At 44.0% G+C, this 19008-nt stretch overlaps 1 protein-coding gene across 1 annotated transcript; it reads left to right on the top strand.

Moving 5' to 3' along the window:
* Window positions 1-15462: 15462 nt before the first annotated feature.
* Window positions 15463-18455, top strand: pde12 (phosphodiesterase 12). Its single transcript, XM_007910795.2, has 3 exons — window positions 15463-17045; window positions 17244-17319; window positions 17944-18455. The coding sequence occupies exons 1-3, from the start codon at window positions 15570-15572 to the stop codon at window positions 18384-18386; spliced, it is 1995 nt and encodes a 664-aa protein (XP_007908986.1). The 5' UTR covers window positions 15463-15569; the 3' UTR covers window positions 18387-18455.
* The last annotated feature ends 553 nt before the right edge of the window (window positions 18456-19008 follow it).

Below are 19008 nucleotides of genomic sequence, written 5' to 3'. Positions count from 1 at the left end.
CTTTAATTTTATTTTTCCTGCATCATTTTAAGTGTTTTTCGAATATTTTCTTTTCAATGTTTTTCGCATATTGGTGTTCTCACGTGNTTTTTTGTATTAGATTTCATGCTTGTTGAGCGTTTTGGAATGATATAATTTTTTGGCTTTTTTGCTTTAGTTTATTCTTTGGCATTTTTCGTGAACTAATTCAAACAATTTTTGCATATTTTGATGTCCTTTTTTGCGTTTTCGTGTTCTCACAGTTTTGGCATCAGATTTCATGCTTTTTGAGCGTTTTGGAGTTATATACTTTTGGGGATTTTTTGGGATCTTTATTATCGCTTCGTCATTTTCAGCGGGTTTTTGTGTGTGGCTTTTTTGGCTTTCATTTTCTCTTTGTCATTATTTGTGTAGCATTTCAAGCAGTTTTTGAATATTGTGTTGTCCATATGTTTTGCGTATTGGTGTTCTCACTGATTTTTTTGCATCAAATATCATGTTTTTTTACCGTTTTGGAGTGATATAATTTTTGGGGGGTTTTTGGCTTCAATTTTCTGTTCGTCATTATCATTTATCGAACATTTTCTTTGAACGTTTATCGAACATTAAAGCCAAAAAAAAGTATATCACTCCAAAACCATCAAAGAGCATGAAATCTGTTGCATAAAACTGTGAGTCCAGCATATGCGAAAAATACCCGGAAGAAAATATGCGAAAAATGCTTAAATTGATACATGAAAAATGACGTACGTAATGACATATTAAAGGCAAAAAAAAGCAATAAATTACATCACCACAAAATGCTCAAAAAGCATGAAATCTGAAGCACAAAACTGGGACAACACGAATACGCGAAAAATATCGAGAAGAAAATATGCGAAAAACGCTTATATTTTGACATGGAAAATGACGAACAAAAAAATTTAAGAAAAAAAAATCATAAAATTACCTCACTACAAAACGCTCAAAAAACATGAAATCTCATGCAAAAAAAAGTGAACAAAAAATTAAAGGCAGAAAAACTCAAAGAATTACATTACTCCAAAACCCTCAAAAAGCATGAAATCTGTTGCACAAAAGAGTGAGAACACCAATACACAAAAATATCGAAAAATGCTCAAAATGATGTAGGAAAAATGACGAAGAGAAAATAAAAAATCTAAAAACATCCAAAAGCATGAAACTGTGAGAACAACAAAAATATGGACAACAGAATATATGAAAAATAGATCACGTAAAATGACAAAAAAATTAAACCAAAAAAAAATTCCAAATCGTCGAAAAAGCAAGAAATCTAATGTGTCAACAGTAAAACACGAAAAATATCGAGAAGAAAATATTCGAAAAACGCTTAAAATAGTTCACGAGAACTGACAAAGAGAAAATTAAAGGCAAAAAAAGAAAGAAATTATATCACTCTAAAATGCTCAAAAAACATGAAATCTGATGCAGAAAACTGTGAGAACATGCATACGCAAAAAATATGGACAACAAAATATGCGAAAATTGTTTGAAATCATTCACGAAATTGACAAGGAAAAAATTAAAGCCAAAAAAAATATCTTCCCAAAACGCTCAAAAGGCATGAAATCTGATGCACAAAACAGTGAGAACACCAATATGCAAAAAAGGACGACCAGAAAATGAAAGCCAAAAAAAACTCCAAATAACACCAATACGCTAAAATTATGGACAATCAAATATTCGAAAAATATTCGAAAAGGTTCATGAAAAATGACAAAGAAAAAAGCGGAAAAAAGCTTCACTAAAAAAACGAAAAAAATCTCTCCGAACAACAACAACAAAATTATATTTACAGAGCGCCTTTCACGTCGGGATGACATCTCAAAGCGCTGAACAGTCAGTCAGGTGTCAGGGCCCGAGCATGGGGAGGGGTGGTGGTCGAGAGGTGAGAGGGAGACCAAAGGCACGGTCGAAGAGAAAGGTCTTGAGACCGACCTTGAAGGAGGCAAGGGAGGAAGCGATACAAAAGGCACGGGAAAGTGTACAGCATTTCAGACCTGAGCTTGGGTCAGGGGGGGTGAAGGGAGGGGAGGGGAAGGGGGGTGACCGATGGTATGGTCGAAAAGGATGGTTTTGATGTGGGACTTGAAGGAGGCTAAGGAGGGGATGAGGCGGAGTGATTGGGGGATGGAATTCCAGAGCTTGTGGGGAGAGTGGCTGAAGGCTCTCCCGCCAATGGTGGGGCGGATGGGTTGGGGGAAGTGGAGCAGGCCGGAGCCAGCTGAGCGGATAGAGCGGACAGGTTGGTAAGGGGTTAGGAGGTCACAGAGGTAGGGTGGGGCAAGGCCATTGAGGGCTTTCTCGGGGGGACCACGATCTTGAACTGGATCCTCTGAAGGATAGGGAGCCAATGGAGTCGGGCAAGAATGGGGGAGATGGGGTCATGGAGTTTGGTATGGGAGAGGAAATGGGCTGCAGAGTTCTGGATTATCTGCAGCCTGTGGAGGGAGGAGTTGGGAAAGCTGACAAGTGGGGCGTTTGCATAGTTGAGCTGGAGGTGATGAAGGCATGAACAAGAGTTTCAGCGGCCTGAGGGGTGAGGTTGTGGCAGAGTCAGGCGATGTTACGGCGGTGAGGAAAGGCAGAGGCTTGAATGTGGGGAAGACAAGATATTTGAGGGTCGAACAAGACACCTAGGTTTCTGACTGGCTTGGTGAGCTGTAGTGTGCAACCATGGAGGTTGATGTTACCAGAAGTTTGCCCTCATCCAGGACTTGATGTCCGACAGTCAGTCTGTCAGGACAGCAGTGGTCCTGGAGTTGAGGGTGGAGGCAGAAAGAAAGTTGGGTCTCATCTGCATACGTATGGAAGTTGATCCCATGTCTGTGGATGATATCACCAAGGGGGAGCATGTAGATATTAAAGAGGAGAGGACCGAGGACAGAGCCCTGGGGAAACATTTAGAGGCAACAAAGTGACAGTGAGAGAGATAGGAATCGAACCAGGCAAGGGCGGGTCCTCGAAGATTAAGTAAAGAGGAGAGACGGTGTATGAGGATGGAGTGGTCAACAGTGTCGAGGACGGCAGATAGATCGAGGAAGACAAGGAGGCAGAGAGAGTCCCAGGAGCGGGGCCAGAAGGTGGAGCTCGGAGATGAGGAGAGACATGGGCATGGGATTGAGGGAGCAGGTGTTGGGTTTGAGTTTGTGAACAATTGCGGTGAGGGAGGAGGGAGAGATAGGGTTGAAGGAGTTTAGGGGGATGGGTGGGGGTTTGTCATGAGAGAGAGGTGATGTGGGGGTGGCAGTGGACGAGGCAGAGGTGGCTGAATGTATCCCCTCAATTTTGGATTCGAGGAAATACAGTTGGAATTTGAGGAGAGGATGGGCGAGGCATGAGAAGTTGGACAGAGGAGACGGTTTGTGGTGGAAAAGAGAAACTTGGGGTTGTCCTTTCCCTCCAAGATAACCTTGGAGTAGAAGAAGGATTTGGCGGAGGCAAGAGCGCAGTGGTAGGTCTTGTACGCCTCATCCCCTCCGTAGCTTTCTTCAAGTCCCACCTCAAGACCTTCCACTTCAACCATGCCATCGGCCACCGCCCTTCCTCTCCCCTACCCCCCCAACCCCAGCTTGAGTCTGAAATGCTGTGCTCTGTCCAGCGCTTTCGGACTTCCTCCTGACATGAAAGGCGCTATACAAATGTAATCTTGTTGTTGTTGTTATTGTATGGTGAAGCCAAATCTGTCAATGGACCCTTAGTTTGGATTTGGTCCAGGCACGTTAGGCAGCTCACACTTGTGCCTTGAGGGAATGGAGATGGCTGATGTACCAGAGGGATTTACAGGAGTATGAGGCAGTTCAGGAGGTGAGGGGTCAAGAGAATCCAGAATAGAGGCGAGAGAGTTGTGGAGAAAAGAGAGTGAGGAGGAGGGCCAGAGATGAAGGAGTTCAAATGACTCCAAGGCAGTGGAGAGGGAGAGGGAGGAAATATTTTTCGATGGTTGGTATGTGATGGTGGAGGGTTGAGAAAGGGGAAGGGGTAGGGAGGTGTTGAGGGAGATGAAGTGGTGGTACGAGATGGCTTTATCAATGATGGTGATGTCCGAGATGGTGAGGCCCCAGGTGAACACCAGGTCAAGGAGGTGGCCAATGTCGTGGGTGGGGGAATGGATGAGGACGGAGAGGTTAAGGGAAGAGAGGAGGGAGGAGAAGTTGGCAGAGGTAGAGCAGGAGGGGATGAAGTGAAGGTTGAAGTCGCTTAAGATTAGGAGGCGTTCAGAGCAGAGGGAGAGGGAAAATAGGAGGATGGAGATGTCCGAAGGGAAGGTGGGGGAAGGCTTGGGGGGATGGTAAACAAGGAGGATTTTGAGTGAAAGCCTGGAGGGTTGGTAGAGGGTAAGATGTTCAAAGGAGGGGAAGGTTCCGGAGGAGTAAGGGGAAAGGCTGAGGGGGAATCGGTCGATGAGAGCTACACCACCGCCACAGCGATTAGGCTATGGGGTTTGGTGAAAGGTGTAACCTGGAGGTGTGGTCTCAACTCGCGGTTTTAGAGTGTTTGCAACCACTCCAAACAAATTCGGATTCGGTAATACCAATAAGTCAGAGTCTCAGGATGTTTTAATCAAAACAAACTTTAATTATGCATACATGTGTAAAAGAGCATCATGACTATCTTAATAAAACAGCAATACTACTAAGCGTTGCAGATTCAGCACTTTGTCTTTACAGCAAGCAAACTTTAGTTCTTCAAACGATCAGGCCTTGCGTTTTCTAGCTTTCAGTCTTCTTTGTCCAAACTTTTATCCTCATTCTTCTCTGCAATCACTCCTAGATGCTCTGGAGTTAACTAACTTACGTAAGTTGGACCCTGGCTTTATAATACGGTGATGGGTACTATACCAAGCCTCTGATCAGATCATCCCCTGAGGTCACCACGTGAACATGCTGTCTCATGGAACAAGTCTCGTGATCACTTGATAGTCTCATGGCATGTCTGACTGATAAGGTTGTTCCTAAACAACATTGTAGCACACATTGAGTTAAATTAAGACAAGGATCAACCCAGACACTGTGTGGGTAGCTGTGTTGATGGTTTGTGGCTTGAGTCAGAACACAAAGATATGGTCAGGGCCCTTTCTGCTTATCTACTTCTTCAAAGCGCTGCTTGTTCTTTTAATTCAGCCATTTTAAGGCACCTCATAAGCGTTTCTTTTATGCTATTTTAACCAACTTATAACAGTCCTCACCTTGATACTGAAATTACACTGAGATATCAAACCTGGCGTAACAGATTAGATAATTCTAAGTTATCTGCTCGATCAACGAAACATTGCAATACTCTATGTAGATAACAACTCAAAAGCAAGCAAAACAAAAATACAACAGCTTGTACAATCAAAAAGGCATAAGATACAAGTCTAACCAAGGGGTGCTCACCATCATTACATACTGCCCCACCATTTCTGCTCACCGAATTTAGTAATTTGGTTCTCAATACCGCGGTTGTCCTGATGCATCCTAACGAGATGTTTTTGGGAAGTATGTGTCCGGGCGAGAATCGCCTTCAGACTCATAGGTAGCGGTGGAATATAGTGACCAAATGGGACAACAGCTTGTAACGCATCAAGGTTATTGTGTATCTCTGCATGAAGGGTGGTAACATTGTGGAGGTGAAAAGGGAAAAGGTAATGGGAGTCTATCTAAGTTGTCTTATTGGACTTGATACAAAAGGAGGATGGGAAGTTAAGGCAGTCAACTGCTGTACCGTTAATGCGTATGTGTTTTTCGGAGGTGGTTACACAATAGATGCCCATTCCTTTATAGGCGCTGAGAGTACCATGCCATCGAGACGTTACCTGGATTGAACACCACGGGTTCTCATCACCCATTGTGAATCCGCAAGCAGATTGAGCATTACAGAACACACATATAACCAAATTCGCCCATCCTGTCTGCAACACGTAGCATCAATGGTGGACCAAGATCCTTTTTTCCCCTGTCATAATAGAAACGAGGGATGATTCACATATTCTTTTAATGATCCTTCCTCAATTGCACCAATTGACGTCACTGGGAAGATGTCGAGTGGAGTCCTGTAGCTCAGTGGTTAGAGCACTCACTTTGCAAGCTAGAGACCTGAGTTCAATTCCAGGCAGAGGGCGAAACCTTGGGCAAGTTTCCTTACTCCACACAGAGCCTAATAATAATCCCTCCAAAACAAAAAACAATAATAAATTGGTCATTTTCAATCCACGACTGTTTGTGGGACACTGCTGTGAGCAATTGGCTGCCGCATTCGGCCACAAATATAGAGTCAATTCACTTTACAGTATATTCTGTGAAGGGCTTTGGGATGTCTAGAAGACGTGAAAAGCGCTATATCAAATGCAAAGATTATTATTATTATATTATTATTGAACATTGAATTTTGGGTAATCCAGGGTACAGCCAATAACACCGGGACCACGAGATTTGAAATGGATGGAATGGGCACCGGTCCAACCAAATATCCCTTGGCCAGACCCCTAATCGTCGTCATGTCGCAGGGCATATTTCGTGGGAGCCAATCTTTAACTTGTTCATTGGTAACCACATGAAGCATTTTTCCTGATTCTAAATCCCCACCTTGAGACCAAAATAATGATAATAATGAGGTCTCACAAATACACCAAGACCAATAAAGCAAATAAAAAAAAGAAAGACACAATCATTGTAAATAAAATTATGGCTTCGGCAATCACAAAAGGATAAGATATGAGTAATAAAGTTCAATGGAATTAATTAATCAGATTGATACAGTGGCTGTGATTAGGAATTGACTTGTTAACGTGGTTCGATCAATATTGATTGTAGAATATGTCTTCTCAAGATCGGTTAGACTTGTCTTCTTCGTTCCCAAACTTAGATCTTTCTAGTCACGTCCGCCAAGTCGGCAGCGGGACCTTCAACAGCTTGTTTTTACCATTCATTGTAGGGTTAAAGACGTATCCTTCAAGGTCGGTATACTCCTTTTGTTCTTGGCAACCTTTATGTACTGATGTTACCAATGCCCTTGAGAGTTCATAGAATCAGTTCTATTTCAGCCAAACAAGTTATGAGTCTTTGCGATATCCTTTTTGGTTAACTTAAAACAAACCAGAATTCTGGGTTTGTGAAAGGTCCAGTCCCCACCTCGAGTGGGTCGAGCTGACAATGCAGCCCACTATCACCATCAGAATCTTCACGATTCCCTTTTACCTCAGCCACAACATAATATTTCAACTAATATTAGCATCTGTAATTACAGCACTTCATTATCAATAATATCATGATTAACAAATAGTACGGCCACAGAAATGTGAAACATTATTTCAGTTTGTGTTCTCTCTATCCTTGGCTGCTGGCTTTGAGCATCACTGAAATACTGCAACAGACAAAGTAAATGTTACATAGAATAAATCAGAACACTGACGTTCTTAATACTATCACTTCCCTTTCTTGAACTATCACAGTGTTTACCTATCGACCCCGTACCCGCGCGCTCTACTACACCCGACGCATACAAAATCCGCACTGTTGTCAATGTGCACCCTGTCCTCTGTGCAGGTATTAGCCGCTATTGTGATTGATTGGGTTGTACTTGCACACTCATCTCCCCCACCAGACGGTCGAGCTGAAATTGAATGTGAAGACCAGCTTTAATAATAATAATAATAATATTTTGTGGGTGGGAGGGCAAGCGACTTCCATAGAGTGTAACGGGCCATTGTCAGCATCTGTAGGAACTATATCACAAAGTGAAATCTCCCATTTCTTTAAACACTTTAGTTGGTTAATATGAATGCAGTAAAGTTGGTGATCATCATGTGAAGTGGGAACAGAAATGTGATCTATTTGTGCAACTGCCTCAAAATACTTGCACTACTGGCTTTACCAGGGATTCAATTGTAGCTTGGACATGATAATTAGATGTAAAAACAGTTTCACTTTATGTGGAAACCAAAGGGTTAACGCTCTCTGAGCAGCCTGTGCTGGTCAGCATGAAGGAGTCAGTATTCGTTTGTTTGTACAAACCAGGGTGCGAGTGAATTTAAACTGCTCACATTTAGTGGCTACAGTTCGTAATGTTTTTAAAAGTTTCTGTGCTGTATAAAGTTCTTTTCTCTTGTGTTTTTTCAATGATCCATCCTACTCTCTCTCTCTCAACTTTTGTTAATCTCTTTAATAATAATAATCCTTGCATTTGATATAGCGCTTTCACGTCAGGAGGACGTCCCAAAGCGCTTCACAGAAATGACCAATTTATTATTGTTTTTGTTTTTTTTGGAGGGATTATTATTAGGTGTGTGGAGTAAGGAAACTTGCCCAAGGTTTCGCCCTGCCTGGAATTGAACTCAGGTCTCTCGCTTGCAAAGCGAGTGCTCTAACCACTGAGCTACAGGACTCCACAACATAATATTTCAACTAATATTAGCATCTGCTTCTCTTTATTTGAGAGAACAGCATTTTGACCTTTCCGAACTCCTCACAAGTATCAAGGAGACTAAACTGTTTGAGGGCTTTCAGATTAGCCAGAAAGTAATCTCCCTGTTTGGTCTGGAGGCATATCGGTGAGACACAAGGATCTATACGTTGCTCATTCAGTTGTCTCATTGCTTCCAACTCCTTCTGTAATCTTTCAAATTCAGAAGTAACCATTTGTCCCAATCTTTCTTCAAAATTTGACTCTTTAATACCTTTCTTAGTTTCACCTTTACAATCCTTCGGTATTGGTGGTTTTGTCATTGGATTTGAGATTAAGTGTTTAACCTTGCCCCTTCTTTTACCTGAATTAATTTGTCCTGTTTTGTCTTTTAAACCTTGCAGTGAACCCTTGTTCTCCTGCACTTTTTCAGTGTTATCCTCCACTAAGGCTGCTACTTGTGCTTTAAGTCTGTCCACGTCTTCACCTTTCTCACGTTTAGAACTGGAGGTTTTACTGATTTGAAGACCACCTGCTGGAGGGTTAATAAGGCAATCAATCTATCCAATTTTTGGTCCGTGGGTGAAGGTTTAGGGGAAATTTTCAATTTGGTTAGACCCCAGTTGTAGCTCGCTCGAACAATCACAAACAAAGTGGCTTCTACCCCCACCTTTATAGCATTTGCTAGAGGCCTTACTCCAATTACTACCCCTTCCTCCTGTTACTGCCCACACAAAAGCCTGTTTCTCGTGCAGCTGTCCCTTTAACTCAGCAATTTGTTCCCTGCAAAACTGATGGTCTACCTACCATCCAGCTTCTCCTGCCTTAACCGCCACCCGGCAGGCACCTTGCAGATCATCATTTTCACCCTTCAATCCCTCTATCTCCTCCTTTAACACTTTCATCTCCTTTCTTGCTTCACCTAACTCTTTTTGTTCCTGTAAGCCCATGTTAATCAACATTTCTTGACTTCCCATCATACTACTTAGCTCTGCAATCCTTATTCGCTGCTCTCTTTGTACCTCCTTATTCTGTGTATCTTTCTGATCCCACTGTTCCTTCTCTGCTTACCATCCTCCCTTTATTGTATCACACCACTCCTCCAGCTCTGCTACCTTCGCTTCTGTAAGATTCATGATTCCCACCTGACTATCAAGCTGATTTTGCATTGTGGACAGTTGACACTTTAGCTGCCTCCTCTCAGTCTCCCAGTCAGACTCTTTCCTAGCATGGGTTTCCCTTTCAGCATACAACTCCACTTTCCTGTCTGCTGACTCTTTGTCTTTCTCCTCATATTTTTCCTGACTTCTCCTGTTATTTACCTGCCTATCTCTCTCTCCCTGCTCCATGCCCTCACTTTCGTGCCGCAGCAGATATTTCAACAGGGATTGTTTATCTCCAGGTTTTAACCGCCCTTTTCTTCCCAGGTCTTCTGCCCACAATATTAATGCTATTGCATAAGCCTGTCTGTTCGGTACTGGGCAGATCATCATCATTTGCCCCCAATTTAAGTTTCTGTATTTGTTTTTTCCAACTGTCCCCGAATTTCGTCAGGCAACCACTTCTGATTCCGTCATACTTCCCCTTATCCTACCAATCGTCTGTGACAGACCCTGTATGTTACTCTATTCTCTCTCTAAACGATCTTACGTTCCCTTACTTTACCAGCGTCTGGTTGCAGACCTTTCTATACTCAACCCTATTCTATCCCTAAGCGTTCTTACGTTTGCTTTTCTATCAGCGACTGGTTGCAGACCCTTCTATACGCAACCCTTTTCAATACTTAAAACGTTCTTAGATTCCCTTATTCTATCTTATCCTGCCTGTCTCAGAACCTTTCTATACTTTTTTTAATTATTCTGCTTCCTCTTTCTCGCCTTTCACAAGACATTTCTCTCCCTGACTTGATCCCTTTTGATCAAACACGTGGAACTTACTCCAGCCCTTCCTGAACCAATTCCACGAGTTATCGTTTATTTTGGAGGAACGACCTCTTATTTGTCTTGAATAAAATCAACCTTTGCTCTTTACCTTTGCTGAGTCCTGTAGCTCAGTGGTTAGAGCACTCGCTTTGCAAGTGAGAGACCTGAGTTCAATTCCAGGCAGGGCAAAACCTTGGGCAAGTTTCCTTACTCCACACGCCTAATAATAATCCCTCCAAAAAACCAAAAACAATAATTAAATTGGTCATTTTCAATCTACGACTGTTTGTGGGACATTGCTGTGCGCAATTGGCTGCCGCGTTCGCCCACAAATATACAGTCAATTCACTTTACAGTGTGTTCTGTGAAGCGCTTTGGGACGTCCTCCTGACGTGAAAAGCGCTATATCAAATGCAAGGATTATTATTATTATTACCGAATACTGCCAGTCGGCAGTAATTGCTCTCCAATTGGAGAGTAATCTCCAATTGGTTAGAGTGTTTGCAACCACTCCAAACAAGTTCGAATTCGGTAATACCAATAAGTCAGAGTCTCAGGATGTTTTAATCAAAACAAACTTTAATTATGCATACATGTGTAAAAGAGCATCATGACTATCTTAATAAAACAGCAATACTACTAAGCGTTGCAGATTCAGCACTTTGTCTTTACAGCAAGCAAACTTTAGTTCTTCAAACGATCAGGCCTTGCGTTTTCTAGCTTTCAGTCTTCTTTGTCCAAACTTTTATCCTCATTCTTCTCTGCAATCACTCCTAGATGCTCTGGAGTTAACTAACTTACGTAAGTTGGACCCTGGCTTTATAATACGGTGATGGGTACTATACCAAGCCTCTGATCAGATCATCCCCTGAGGTCACCACGTGAACATGCTGTCTCATGGAACAAGTCTCGTGATCACTTGATAGTCTCATGGCATGTCTGACTGATAAGGTTGTTCCTAAACAACATTGTAGCACACATTGAGTTAAATTAAGACAAGGATCAACCCAGACACTGTGTGGGTAGCTGTGTTGATGGTTTGTGGCTTGAGTCAGAACACAAAGATATGGTCAGGGCCCTTTCTGCTTATCTACTTCTTCAAAGCGCTGCTTGTTCTTTTAATTCAGCCATTTTACAGCACCTCATAAGCGTTTCTTTTATGCCATTTTAACCAACTTATAACAGTGGGAAGGTGAAACAAAAACATAAAAAGCTGGGAAAACTCAGCAGGTCAGGCAGCATCTATGGAGAAAGGAAAGTGAGTCAAAGTTTCGGTTCCTCGACCCTTCGTCAGAACTGAGGTGTTACCTGGGGGATGGGGATGTGAGTGAGGAAAAGTTGGCCCCCATGGGTGAAGGCCGGTGGGCCTTGCGGTGAGAGTAGGGGAAGGGACAGTCAGAATGGTTGCTGTAGGACAGCTGACGGCGTCTCCCACGGTGGGCACAACGGAGAATGTGAAGGGCGAAGCAGAGGGAAGCCGTGGGGGAGTCGAGGAGGGATAGAAGTCGGGGCAGGTGGAGGGAGAGGAGGGTTGAGCGAGAGTATTGGAGGGAAGGGGACGGGGTCAGGAACATCTTGGGGAAACAGCTTGGGTCAATTGTATCAGCCAATGTGTGCATGCTGAGACTCGGAGCGGACATGAGTGTTCAGCGAGCCATGGTTATCCCGCTGGGCTGGTGAGACTCAGGGAGGAGATGGGGGCAGTGATGTCTTCCCAGTGAGTCCTGGCCTCGAGATTCAAATGAGGCTGCTTTTCTGACTGGAGGGAAGTGTACAGTGGCATCCCAGGGATCAGTATTAGGACCACTGCTCTTCCTAATATACATAAATGATCTGGACTTGGGTATAGCAAGTACCATTTCCAAGTTTGCGGATGACACAAAGTTAGGTAGGAAGACATAGACAGAATGGTAAAATGGGCAGACACATGGCAGATGAGTTTCAATGTGGAGAAATGCGAGGTAATGCATTTTGGTAGAAAGAATGAGGGGAGGCAATACAGGCTGGTAATACAATCTTAAGGGGGGTGAAGGAATAGAGAGACCTGGGGGTTCAGGTAAATGAATCCTTGAAGGTGGCAGGACAGGTAGATAAAGCTATAAAAAGGGCATATGGGATATTAGGCTTTATAAATAGAGGCATAGAGTACAAGAGTCAGGAGGTTATGATTAACCTATATAAAACACTGGTTAGGCCTCAGTTAGAATACTGCGCCCAGTTCTGGGCATCACACTACAGGAAGGATGTTACGGCATTGGAAAGGGTGCAGAGGAGATTTACGACGATGGTACCAGGAATGAGGAACCTTGATTATGAGGAAAGGCTAGAGAGGCGAGGATTATTCTCATTGGAGCAGAGAAGGTTACGAGGAGACCTAATAGAGGTCTTCAAAATCATGAGGGGATTTGATAGGTTAGAAAGGGAAAAACTGTTATCCTAACTGAGGTGAGAAGACATTTTTTCACGCAGCGAGTTGTTCGAATCTGGAACGCATTGCCTGAAAGGGTGGTCGAGGCCGATTCGATAACTACTTTTAAAAACGCGGTAGACGGGTATTTGAGGAGGACAGGTTTGCATGGTTATGGGGAAAGGGCTGGGGAGTGGGATTGACATTACATTGCTCAATTCAAAGAGCCGCACAGACTCGATGGGCCGAATGGCCTCTTTTTGTGCTGTACGATTCTATGGTTCTATGAGGTGGGCGGGATGAGGTCACGCGGCAGCCGGTTGCTGATTGGCTGAGGCCTCAGAAAGTCAGGGATGGCGGCGCGGGCGCTGCTGGTGTGTACCAGCTGAGGCGGTGAGTCCCTCGCGAGTCCCTCCGCACCGCACCGGGTGGCCTCGGCCCTGCACTGGGCCTTGTCGCCGCTCGGGGCGTCGAACTCCTCACCGGGAAGTCCTCAGATGTTGAGTCAGCCTCGCCGCGGGTCCCACTGAGCTGCCGGCTCCCACCGTGTCCCAGGTCCCGCTGGACGTTGAGCCACGGGTCCTGCCCGAGGCGCCAAGTCCCAGCCTCGCTCCGGCCGCCTCGGGCCCCAATCCCGGGTAGGCTGCCTCCGTCTCCACTCCACTCCCGGTCGCGGGAGACCTCAACATCAAGCCCCAGGGCTCCCGACACTCCAGCTGGATGACCCACAGCCGGCCCCATGCGCCTCATGATCCGCAAGCACCTCGTGAACCCATCCTCGTGACTGTCGCCATCTTACCAAAATGCTCAAACAGCATGAAACCTGATGCACGAAACAGTGAGAACACCAATACGCAAAAATTATTGAGCAGAAAATATTCGAAAACGCTAAAAATGATGCAGGAAAATGACGAAAAGAAAGTAAAGTATCCCCCCAAAAAGTATATCACTCCACAACGCTCAAAAAGCATTTCTCTCTCTCACTCTCTATGTATCTCTCTGTCCGCGTGTTTACTATTTCAAACTTTTTTCGAATATTTTGTTGTGCATATTTTTCGTGTATTGGTGTTTTCCCTTTTTTGCATCAGATTTCTTCCTCTTTCTTGGTCTGTGTTCATCTCTCGGTTTGTGAGAACACCAATACGTGAAAAATATCCAGAAGAAAATATTCGAAAAACGCTTAAAATGATACACGAAAATGATGAAGAGAAAATTAAAGCCAAAAAAACACAAAAATTATATCACTCCAAAACTCTCAAAAAGCATGAAATCTGATGCACAAAACTGAGAACACTAATATGCGAGAAATATGGACAACAAAATATTTGAAAAACCTTTCAAATAGTTCATAGTTTTTTTGCCTTTAATTTTCTGTTCATCATTTTTTGTGAACTATTTCAAACTTTTTTCGAATATTTTGTTGTGCATATTTTTCGTGTATTGGTGTTTTCCCTTTTTTGCATCAGATTTCGTGTTTTTTGAGCTTTTTGGAATAATATAATTTTTGGTGGTTTTTCAGCTTGAATTTTCTGTTCTCATTTTTTGTGTATCATTTTAAGAGTTTTTCTAAGATTTTCTTCTCGAGATTTTTCGCATATTGTTGTTCACACTATTTTGAACATCAGATTTCATGCTTTTGAGCGTTATGGAGTTATATAATTTTTGTTTGTTTTGGATTTTTTATCTTCTCCATCATTTTTCCTGCATCATTTTAAGCATTTTTCGAACATTTTCTTCTCGATATTTTTCACATATTGCTGTTCTCAGTTTTCTAAATCACATTTCATTTTTTTGAGCGTTTTGGAGTGATATTTTGGGTTTTTTTTGGCTTAATTTTCTCTCCGTCGTTATTCGTACATCAATTTTAGCGTTTTTTCAAATATTTTCTTGATAGTTTTCACGTATTGCTCTTCTCAGTTTTCTACATCACAATTCATTTTTTTTAGCGTCTATAATGCCATCTATAAAATCGTCTATATGTCAGGCCATCAACAAGGCGGTAAATAAAGCATTCTGTAGGGCCGTCTATATGGCCATCTATAGGTCCTACCCAGCTCGGGTCTAAAAACCCAAACGTCCAATGCCCTGGGTTGTCTTTCCAACATGATGGGCGCTATAAAGTCATTTGTTGTTGTTGTCTATACATCAGACCGTCCACACGTCAGGCCCTTTATACATCAGGCAGTCTACAATGCCACCTATATGGCCGGTTATGTGGCCATCTATAGTGCTGTCTATACATCAGGCGGTCTATAAGGCATTCTATATGGCTGTCTATATGGCTATATTGGCTGTCGATATGGCTATATAAGGCAGTCTATAAGATAGTCTATAAGGCGGACTATAAGGCCATCCCAGCTTGGGTCAAAAATCCCTGACTGATCAATGCTCTGGGTCGTCTTTGACCCTGTCTATATGGGCAGCGTTGAGGCCATCTCTATGGTTGTGTATAAGGCCGTCTATGGTTTTCTATATGACCATCTGTAACACTGTCTATATGTCTGTCTTTGAGGCCGTCTATAAGGCTGTTTATAAGGCCGTCCCAGCTCGGGTCGAAAAACCTGAATGTCCAATGCCGTGGGACATCTTTCCAACATGAAAAGCGCTGTACAAGTCTAATTTGTTGTTGTCTACATGTCACGCCGTCTATAAAGACGTCAATATGGTCATCTCTGCCAAACTTCACCGGCTCCCTGTCACAGAGTGGATCGACTTCAAAATCCTCACACTAGTGTTTCAATCCCTCCATTCCTTGGCGCCCCATTATCTCTGTAACCTCCTCTCTGCGCACAGCAGTAACCGAACCGGTGCCTCCGCTCTACTACGTCCGACCTCCTTCGCGTCCCCCGAATTCTTCTATGAAGCCCAGAGGTACTGGTTCTCATAGCACAGCCCCACTATCCCCCACTGAGCCGCACTTTCGCAAGAAGCCGATTGGCAGATCCCGGTTCTCTGAGGTTCTCCTGAACTTTGAGTTATTCACACGGACACCATTTAACGCAGGATTCGTTCGTTCGGGATGGATGGGGAAGGGGACTGATTTTTCTTTTTTTCACCCTCCTTCGGACACGAATGTGCTGGTGAGTGGCAGCGGATCTGCTGCCTGTCCCACGCTGCCCAAACCGCGGGGCGTCATGCGGCGTCTCGCTCTCAGTCTCTTCCAGCGGCGGTCGGTCCAGCGGCTGCTTCGTGCGCTATTCTCCTGCTCGGAAGCAGCAACAGGCGGAGCGGCGGCCATGCAGAAAGCGGTGGTGCGCTGCGTGTCGAGCGAGAGCCAACTGACTATCTCGCTGTGGTTGGGCGGCGGCCACAAGCACATGAGGCGGGAGCAAAGTGAGAGCCTGGGCGCCGCTTTGGCCAGGATTGGGCGCAACGCGCTCAAAAGTCGGGACAAGAAGGGCAAGAAGAGCCAGGCCTCGGACACGGGCCCGCCCACCGCGCCGCTTGTAGCTCTGTACGTGGGGGAGTGGGTGGTGCCCGAGCACACGAGCAACGCCGAGGCCTGGCAGCAAGGAGCCGTGCTGCAGGTTGGGGAGGCCCGCTTCCAGGTGGAGAGGAACCCGCCCGCACTCACCACCTTCCAGTTACCGGGCTGCCTCATGGCCGGCTTCCCCGTCTGCCCCAAGCTGGAGATCGAGTTCGGGGAGATGGCCGAGTCGCTGCTGCAGTGGCACCGGGAGACGGCGCCTGGGGCCTGGGAGGAGGCGGGTTGGGGTAGGATCTTCAATCTGACCAGCGAACACATTGGCCAGAAGCTGAAGCTGAAGTGTACCCCGGGCAACGGGAGCAGGTACGGCGCCGCCAAGGAACTGGAGAGCGACTCCTCCGTGGAAGCCGGTCCGGGACCTTGTACCTTCGACACCCGCCACCTGTTTACCGAGCTCCCGGAGGAGCAGCCCGGGCTCCGGGTAGTCTCTTACAATCTGCTGGCGGACGCGTACGCGCAGACCGAGTTCTCCCGGAACACTCTGTACCCGTACTGCGCGCCGCACGCCTTGCTGATCGATTACCGGCAGAGCCTGATCAAGAAGGAGCTGAGCGGCTATCACGCCGATATCGTCTGCCTGCAGGAGGTGGACAAGAGCGTGTTCGAGGATAGCCTTGGGCCGGCAATGGAGGCGTTCGGCTTTCGGGGAGTGTTTCGCATTAAGCAGAAGCAGCACGAAGGTCTGGCAACTTTCTACCGCACCTCCCGCTACCAACTCCTGGATCAGCACGATGTGATTTTCAGTGAAGCGCTGGGTTCCGACTCCATCCATTCGGATTTGTTGGAGAAAGTTTCCAGCAACCCCATCCTCAAAGAAAAGGTGTTGCATCGATCAACTGTTTTGCAGGTACGAGTAGATGTTTTATGCAATATTTATTTTAACCTTTCTGTTTTGTAAAGCATCTGCTTAAATATTATGCAGTTCGGCACTTTTATTTTAGCAAATTCAACATAACTTGTTTTTCTTATGAGAAGTTACAACTTTTTCTTAAATTTTGGTTGAAATAAAACGTTTGTATTTACAAACGCTACTGTTTTTGTTTAGGTTTGCATCCTTCAGTCTGTTAAAAACTCCAAGAAGCTGTGTGTAGCAAATACTCACCTTTACTGGCATCCCAAAGGTACCGGCATTCCTTGTTTTGTATCTGTTCTGCTTGAAGTACTTGTAACCTAACCTCATTGACAGTCCAGTTGAAAATGTCAGGCAAAACTGATGCCCTTCAACTCGATATATTTTTTTAAATAAATCTTACATTTGACTAATGACCGGGATCTGATTTGTTCTAACAACTTCTTACAATTGAATGGACAATTAGTTTGTTGACTCTTGCCATACTTCAATTAGGCTTTGAGTATAACACGAAATCTGTAAGTTCATGACTCTGAGATACATTTTAACTGATCATAATCAGTGATTAGACTATCTGGTGCATTTCCTAATAGAGGTTTTGCATAGTCACTTCAAAATTTCCTGAATTTGCCATTTTGGTTTTCTATTTACACCTTCCCAAGGAGGGGACTGAGTGGCCAGCACTGTGAAATGTGTTGGTTATATCAGATGCTGAATGTGTCTTCTGCTAAACTTGATGTGCATTGGGAGTCCCTTTCCCCACTACTTGCTGTCTATACAAGTTCTATTTAAGCTAGGTTAAAGATCAGTGTAGCAGGAGGGAACAATTAATTCCTGTGGTGGATATTTTGGTGTCAAATGTTTATATTAAATCTGTAAATTGTCCTTTCTCTAGGTGGACATATTCGTCTTATTCAGATTGCTACAGCTTTTCGTTGCCTTCAACAAATTACTACAGAGATGTACCCTGATGCAGCACTGATATTTTGTGGTGATTTTAACAGCATTCCAACCACAGGCTTGTATGATTTTATCACAAAGGGGAACATTTCTGCTGATCATTCAGATTGGGCTTCAAATGGTGAAGAAGAAGAATGCAGAATGTCTCTCAGCCACTCATTTAAGTTAAAAAGTGCTTGTGGAGAACCGGTCTACACAAATTATGTACGTGGATTTCAGGGTTGCTTGGATTATATTTTCATAGATAAGAACACATTTGAGGTTGATCAGGTTATTCCTTTTCCATCTCATGAAGAAGTTACCTGCCATTTAGCTCTACCAAGTGTTTCACACCCATCTGATCATATAGCACTTGTCTGCAATCTGAAATGGAGGTAGACCGGCTGTAAGGCTGCTCCTATTTCAATTACTTTTGTGGATTAAAAAATAAACTTGCTCTTGATACCATAGATGTTTCATGTATTGCCTAAAACAATGATTCAACTGTACATATTAAAATGAATTGAAGAAAGTGAAAATCACTTGTGTGGCTTCAGTTGTGCATTCGGTCATTTACAAACTTACAGAAATTAAAAGGGTGCAAAAAGACACTTGACGTAATTAAAAAATAACAAGCCCAGGAATACTGTATTAATGTGTCTTGGCTCAAATGGCTGTTGTTACCTACATTTAACAAATTCAGACAGACTTTAAGTGATTGGAATGATACTTTAAGCCTATATCATTCGCCTGCATTTGAGATGAACCTATTGCCTAAAATCTGTCTGCACAAATAAATTTGTTCAATCAGTTTGGTTATAGGAACATAGGAACATGAGTAGGCTATTCAGCCTGTCGAATCTGTTACGCAAACTCGTTAACTCAAAACATGTCCACAACTTGCTTTTCCCTGTCAATATTTTTGCCCCCAAAGTGATAAACCTGTCTCATAAAGGAAATTAGTAGGATTGGTCAAATGCTCTTCTCATTCCACACTTTTGTTGATCGTACTAGGGTCAAA

Source organism: Callorhinchus milii, unplaced genomic scaffold (assembly GCF_018977255.1).
Source record: "Callorhinchus milii isolate IMCB2004 unplaced genomic scaffold, IMCB_Cmil_1.0 Scaffold12, whole genome shotgun sequence".
Taxonomy (NCBI): domain Eukaryota; kingdom Metazoa; phylum Chordata; class Chondrichthyes; order Chimaeriformes; family Callorhinchidae; genus Callorhinchus; species Callorhinchus milii.
Note: the sequence above shows the minus strand (reverse complement) of the source record. Positions and strands in the feature narration are given on the sequence as shown.

What these genes read in the sequence shown, in the direction of transcription:
- pde12 (XM_007910795.2), top strand. Translation starts at nt 15,570, where the DNA reads ATGAAGCCCAGAGGTACTGGTTCTCATAGCACAGCCCCACTATCCCCC. An exon ending in ATCGATCAACTGTTTTGCAG is followed by an intron (nt 17,046 to 17,243) that starts GTACGAGTAGAT and finishes GTTTTTGTTTAG; the next exon opens with GTTTGCATCCTTCAGTCTGT. An exon ending in CCTTTACTGGCATCCCAAAG is followed by an intron (nt 17,320 to 17,943) that starts GTACCGGCATTC and finishes TCCTTTCTCTAG; the next exon opens with GTGGACATATTCGTCTTATT.